The 6,669-nt window shown below is 36.4% G+C and overlaps 3 protein-coding genes across 3 annotated transcripts; all 3 read right to left on the reverse strand.

Annotated features, from left to right (window-relative positions):
* Positions 1–17: 17 nt before the first annotated feature.
* TM35_000241670 (putative FG-GAP repeat protein) lies at positions 18–1,901 on the reverse strand (the record flags this gene model as incomplete). The annotated part of the gene is made up of 1 exon (XM_029027579.1): positions 18–1,901. The coding sequence occupies one exon, from the start codon at positions 1,899–1,901 to the stop codon at positions 18–20; it is 1,884 nt and encodes a 627-aa protein (XP_028881083.1).
* A 707-nt stretch (positions 1,902–2,608) lies between these two features.
* TM35_000241680 (uncharacterized protein) lies at positions 2,609–3,640 on the reverse strand (the record flags this gene model as incomplete). The annotated part of the gene is made up of 1 exon (XM_029027580.1): positions 2,609–3,640. One exon carries the CDS (start codon positions 3,638–3,640, stop codon positions 2,609–2,611), a length of 1,032 nt encoding a protein of 343 aa, XP_028881084.1.
* Positions 3,641–4,365: 725 nt separating this feature from the next.
* On the reverse strand, positions 4,366–6,141 carry TM35_000241690 (GDP-mannose pyrophosphorylase; the record flags this gene model as incomplete). Its single annotated transcript, XM_029027581.1, has 1 exon — positions 4,366–6,141. The coding sequence occupies one exon, from the start codon at positions 6,139–6,141 to the stop codon at positions 4,366–4,368; it is 1,776 nt and encodes a 591-aa protein (XP_028881085.1).
* Between the last annotated feature and the right edge of the window lie 528 nt (positions 6,142–6,669).

The following is a 6,669-nucleotide window of genomic DNA, read 5'->3' on the forward strand; positions in this document are numbered from 1 at the left end:
AAAAAAAAAAAGGAAAATTACCTGAATCTCCACTCACGTCGATCTTGTTGAACTTCCCTCCACTTAAGAAATAGAATAGGAATTCCAATAAGCACAAGAGTAGTAATAAGCACTACGAATAATAACATCTGGTAGGTTGATGAAGCGATATACAGACGCAGGCGCCATTGTGAAGATGAAACGAATGGAGATAACCATATAAATAAATTTGAGTTTGGTATAAGGTTTTCTGACCATTGATGATGCACAGATTCTCGATCGACGAGAACAGCAACGGTGTAATCTTCAACATAAGAAAAAGTACGACCAAGACCAAAAAATAAACGTGGAGATTGTAAAGCATGTCCTTGACTTTTAGACAATTGCACTCCATATCCCCATCGATGGTTCATTGCTATATCACTCCACCTAAAGCGATGAACAGCACCTGGTTGATACAACCCCCAAGTATCTATTTGTCCTACCCCATTGAGAGCACTTGCAGTTAAAAAATAATTTTGCTCCAATGATGAAATGTGATTGGTATAAACGGTTATAGCAAGACTATTTTTTCCATGATAGGTTAAAATGATATCAAGACGTCCTCTATCAGAAATAACAACAAAAAAAGGAACTGCTTGGATATACATTTGGTGATTACCAGAAGAAGGATCATGTGCAAGTTCACTATTTAAAGGAGTACAACTGAAAGGTAACGTATCAGAATTTGATTTCGTTGTAAGTAAAAGAGGACCATATGTGCTAGGTATAAGAAGATCATTATAGCCATCTCTATTATAATCTCCAAAGCGTAATTCAAGTGGAGAATCTAATGAGTTAGGCATTAGAAGAGGCAAACCGGATACTGTATGAATACCACATACATTATTTAAATCCAGAAAAAATGTTTTGGATACTTTTTCACTAAATCCATAAGGATGTCCATTACAACATTTGGCATTAGAACATGAAGAAGATCCCTCTAAAAGGTTATAAAATACCGTTAAACCGTTAAATCCACTGCAATTCCCAAATGAATCTATATTTTCTTCTTTAGCACAAAGTGGAAAAATAATATCGGGTGCGCCATCACCATTTATATCCACAACTGTTGGAGAACCGTAACGATTAGCAGGTTTTAAGGTCATTAATAACTCATGTCGATTTTGCGAGGTAAAGAAAACATAAACTTCTAGAGTATTTTTGTCAATATTATGAATACTATAGATTAAATCCACAGCACAATCACCATTTATATCATCTGAAATGATACTTAGAGGAACAACTTCCCTCACTCCCTTTTCCCCCTCTACTAAGATAAACTGATCAAATGTAGGAATAACATCCTTACCAATACAATTACTACCAGATACCTCTGTTGTAGCACGCATAATAACAAGAGAACCATTTTTATCTACCATTGCTATATCTGGTAATCCACAAGAGTTAAATACACTAACTAAACTCATTTGTGGGATATTAGCATTAAAATTTGGAATATTACTTCCATTATTAATGGATATGGGAGCTTTACTACGATTTTTACCATCAATAAAACGTAAGACTTCATCTTGGCATTGTACAAGAATATCCATCACCCCATCACGGTTTAAATCTACCACAATGGTACTAATAATAGGGCTAGGGAAATCCAGTGATTTCCAACATAAATGATAAATACTTTTAGCATCCGGATGACGGCAATACCAAAGAAGATTTCGGTGGTTTCCCATTGTTCCAAAAAAACCAGTTTCCATCAAATTATTCCAATCACCTACAGAAGTAATACGAAGAGTAACAGGTGAAGATCCCATATATGCTGTTGTCTCATTTACCCATTCCGCATTCACCCCTGATAAAATTGTAAGGAGATTAAGAGCATAAATGAAAAGGAAAATAATAATACATATCATTTTCCCCATACTTCTTCTTCTTCTTCTCTTTAAAGTCAATCAATCACCTTTTATTTACCACCTAAACACACTCACTTTCCAATTTCCCGCCTATCGTGTTTCTCTTTTTGTTTTTTTTTTTTTTTTTTCTTTTCCTTCTATTCACCCCCTCCCCCTTTCTTTTAAAAAAGATTTCATAAACAAGAAATCAATCATTCATAGGAGGAAGAAAGAAACAGGAAAGAAAGAAAAAAAAAAAAAAACCAACACAAAACCGTCAAGTAATAGAAATGTATTTAATTTTTAATTATATCCACACAATAGATAAACAAAGAAAAAAAAATATAATAATAAAATAAAACAAATACATATACATACACATCATCACTAATCATAGTATAGTGTATATTTGGTGGAAAAGAAGGGATGCGCCGTCCGGGAATCGAACCCGGGTCAATACCTTGGGAGGGTACCATCATGCCACTAGACCAACGGCGCCCATACAAACCCAGTGGAAAACTCATGAGAACAAATTAGAGAGAGAGAGAGAGAGTGTGTGAATAGTGACTTTATTATTAGTTTCTCTACAGTGTTAATTCTTTCTCTTTCTTATGCTTAACGCCAAAATGTGGAAAAGTTTATATATATATATATATATATATATAAATAAGCGAAACCAGTGTGAGAAAAAGAGAGAGAGAAAAAAAAAAGAAAAAGAAACTGCCATATTATTATTATTATTCCATCACAGCTTCACATGCGGCCACCTTTGAGACGAATCCAAACAAGTCATCCAATGGGTGGAGTGGTGGTTTACAAATGAGTGCTCGATGGGAGAGTTGTTGGGCGCCGTGAAGTGCAAGTTGTGTCTGATATGTAGAGGCCGCAGCGGAAGGGCGGAGATCCACCACGACACTTTCAAAAGGACCGGCAGAACGAAGAAGTTCATCCACGAGGCGTCGCTCCAATGGGAATTTCTCTCTTGGCCATTCTCTCTCATTCAGCTCTGTGAGTTGATGCCGTTTGGTGTACATCTCTTCTTCATTTACAGCACACATGGTAGTCATTCTTTCTTCAATAGTTTGGGTTCTTTCATTTCGCTCTTCTTGAGAAGAAGAGTGGATATGATGATAATGGAGTTGTTGATTGGGTTTTAGTAGAAAACCAGAACTCATTAAAGGGACGAGAAGATCATTTATACTTGAAATTAATAAACGTTTTTCAAATGCAGCGAGACAGGAAAGATATTCTTTTGAAAGTAAACGTTCTGTTAAAACATTAGACTGTAGAAACATATCATGATATGCGGTTGAATAGAAACGTCCAATAAAGCGACCAAGATAAGAACGTATAAAAGCATCCATTTGCCGTACTCCCGCATGAGGAACTGCTATAGAGCAAAAAAGTTTCCATTTGATATTTATATAATCTTGTTTAGATTGAATTTCTTTAAAAATAAGTGGTAAGGCTTCACGAATAATAAGTCCACCCATAGAATGGGCTACAAAACTCAATTCCACTGTTGTTGTTGATGTTGATAATGTTGATAATGATAATGTTGAATAAAATGATTGAAACATTTCGATTACATTCTTTGCAAAGCGCTCTCCACATATCACTACACCGTCATCTGTACGGAATCCCTCATTTACCCGTGGTTCCCACACAACTGGTGGGGATTCAAATCCCCGAAGATACTGCGCAACACAACTCAAGTCTCTACATGTACCATGTGAACCATGCTGAAGAATAACGATACGATGTCTCATACGATATTTCTCACAGAATTAAACATTTACTAATTTTCTGTTTTCACTCTCTCACTCTCACTCTCACTCTCACTCTCTCTCTATAAATATGTATTTGATCACTTCCTTCTAAGCTTTTTTTTATTTTTCTTGGTTTGTTTGTATTGATTCTATTTGCTACTCTTCTCACACTCAAGCTTTTTTCTTTCTTTGTTTTTTGTTTTCTCTCTCTTTGAGAAGGTCCAAATAATAACCTAATTTATTACATCAGAGAATTATTTAAAAAAAGAAAAAGAAAACAAAAAAAAAAAAGGAAATAATATGCCAGTTTATCCTTGTATAGTACAGACAGAACAGAGATTCTTACTCTTTTCTATCCACAGGATCCAATTAGTTCTTCCCTCAATTCTTCTCGTCCCCCCAACTCAAACACAATCACACAAAGTGATAGAAAAAGAAAAGAGAAATAATGTTACTCATTTTTTCTCGTTTCGTTACACCTTCAGCATCTAATCAATTTCAAAAAGTCGTTAACTTTGTATATTAGATCAATGAAAAAGAAGAAAAAAAAAATGAAACATTATATTATTTCCTGAGAGCAACATATACCAAATATGTATTTCTTCTTCTCTTCTTTTTTTTTTTTTTTTACTAATGTGGTTATTTTTCTTCTTTTCGCACCTTTTCGTCCTTTTTCTTCTCCTTCTCTCCTTCTCTCTCTCTCTCTCTCTCTCTCTCTCTCTCTTTTACATACACAAACTTGTATAAACACCTCCTCCAGCATCATGTGTGCAGAGTACTGAATCGATTCCATTGGATTCTACGATATACTGTGGGCCCACAGTGCAGTTCACTACACGTAATCCAGGATTTACCATTGCAGAGGAGCCAATGATAGAATTTGTAATAATCGCATTAGCTCCAATCTCTGCATTGTCTAAAATAACACTATTTGTGATTCTAGCATTTACTCCAAGGGTTACATTACTCCCAATAATACTGGAAGTTATGTAAACGTTTCCTGATGGCAAAGAACGTAAAAAACTGCGTTTAATTTGAACCTGATGAATACCTTGTTTCATCTGAAGTGTAAAGGGGGAATCAGGGAGCAAACTACTTAATACAAAGGCACTAGCAGGCATCTGTGTAGTCTCTGAAAAAGTAGCTGGAGCTAAATACTTACCACCTTGTTGTTTACTTTGTTTTTGTTGTTGTTGTTTTTGTTTTTGTTGCTGTTGTTGTGTATTGCTAGCATTCACCACAGGTTCATTTAAACCGTGTAAATCACACTTTGCTGTTAATATCTCACGATTTACTGCTAGAAAATCTTCTCGTGTTTTTACTCGATAAACACGCATAGGTTCATCTTCTCGTTCTTCATAAATTGTACAACACACGAGGAGATTATCCGCCTCTACAGGTAATACAGGAGCTGGACAGGCATTCAAAAGATGTACAAAAGACTCCTTCTCATATAACCAATGATTTGGTATATTATACTTAATTTTACTGTCTGGTCGGAGAAAAACATTTTCTTCGGCATTCAATGTACTATGTTGACTGCGAGCGAGAAAAGGAATGATATCCCGTTGAACCGTCATTCCCTCTCCCGCGTACTCTGCCATTGCGTGAAGTACCCAATCACGGACCAAATACACATGTGCATCCATCGTATCGGCGGTACAGGTGAGATTTGGACGTCGACTGGCAAAGCCAACGCTAATACGAGGAACCGGCTTTTCCTCATGAGGAGCAATAAAGTGTAATCGATGATGATGGACATTGGTCGCATTGCCCTGATCACGTGATTTTGTCTTTTGTAATCCATTCGTTTGCTCTTCATCATCTTTTTCTTCATATGCTGTGCAGACAAGGCGGTATTTGTATGGTTCTGCCTGACTTTTATCATTCTTTCCACCACCGCCGCCGGATGATGATGATGATGGCCCTGTTGTCTCTGCAGTGGCTGTGCGTGTACTTTTCATTGGACGGAAGAGTAAAATAGATGCGGAGGCCACAGAACAGTAGAAATTGCGAATAAAGTGTTCGAGATTTACTCCCGGTAGAAACGTATCGCAACTAAGTAAAAGTGCATCCCGTGGTTGTCCCAACTTATCCGGTTTTAAAGATTCCTTATGTTTAAGATACGCCTTCACGACATCACAGGTGGTGGACGGGGCCTCATTCAATGTGAGCGGCACCAAGACAAATACAAAAGTCACTGCGGGAAACTCACGGCAGAGATATCGCTGCAGGGCCGCATAGTCTTCATTCACGCAGACAAAGAAAGTTTGGCAGCCGGCGGTAATCCACGGATGTAGACAGTACCAAATCATAGGGCGATTGCAGATACAGAGCATTGGCTTTGGCTCATTATCACACAATGGTGTTAAGCCAGGCGCAGCGCCGCCGGCGAAGACAACAACATCAAAGAGAAGAGATGCGGCAAGAGATGGATGGGCAACAGTAGTGTGTGTTTGTGTACTATTTCCTCTTGGTGGTGTACCTGCTGCAGTTTTCATTATGAATTATTATCGTTTTTAATTATATGTGGATTATATATATATATATATATATTGTATATCGATGTTTTCTTAAATTCACTCGGTGTTTCTTCTTGTTTATTTATGTGTTTTATCTTTGTTGTGCTTATTTTCTTCTTTCTTTCTTTCTTTTTCTTGTCTCAATATCCAATCTTTCAGTCCTCTTTTTTTTTTTTTTTTTTAAGCACACTGTATCCATTTAGTGTGTGTATGTGTGTGTGTTTAGAATAAAATAAAATAAAAAAAGGAAAAAAAAATTATAAAATTGGAGATACAGAGAGAAAGAGAAATAGAAAGAGAGAGAGAGAGAGCACCACTTTGGCTCCTCATAGGCATTGAAAAAGCCTAATTAGACATTTCCTCAAAGAAAAAAAAAATGGTTTCTTCGCTTACAAAGACAAAGGAATACACTTCTACTCATCCAAGCAACAAGAATAAGCGCGTGAGAAACACACATACACACCAATTAACCATATAAACATATATATATATATATATATATATATA

Source organism: Trypanosoma theileri (genome assembly GCF_002087225.1).
Source record: "Trypanosoma theileri isolate Edinburgh chromosome Unknown TM35_Tth_24_V1, whole genome shotgun sequence".
NCBI classification, from domain to species: Eukaryota; Euglenozoa; class Kinetoplastea; order Trypanosomatida; family Trypanosomatidae; genus Trypanosoma; species Trypanosoma theileri.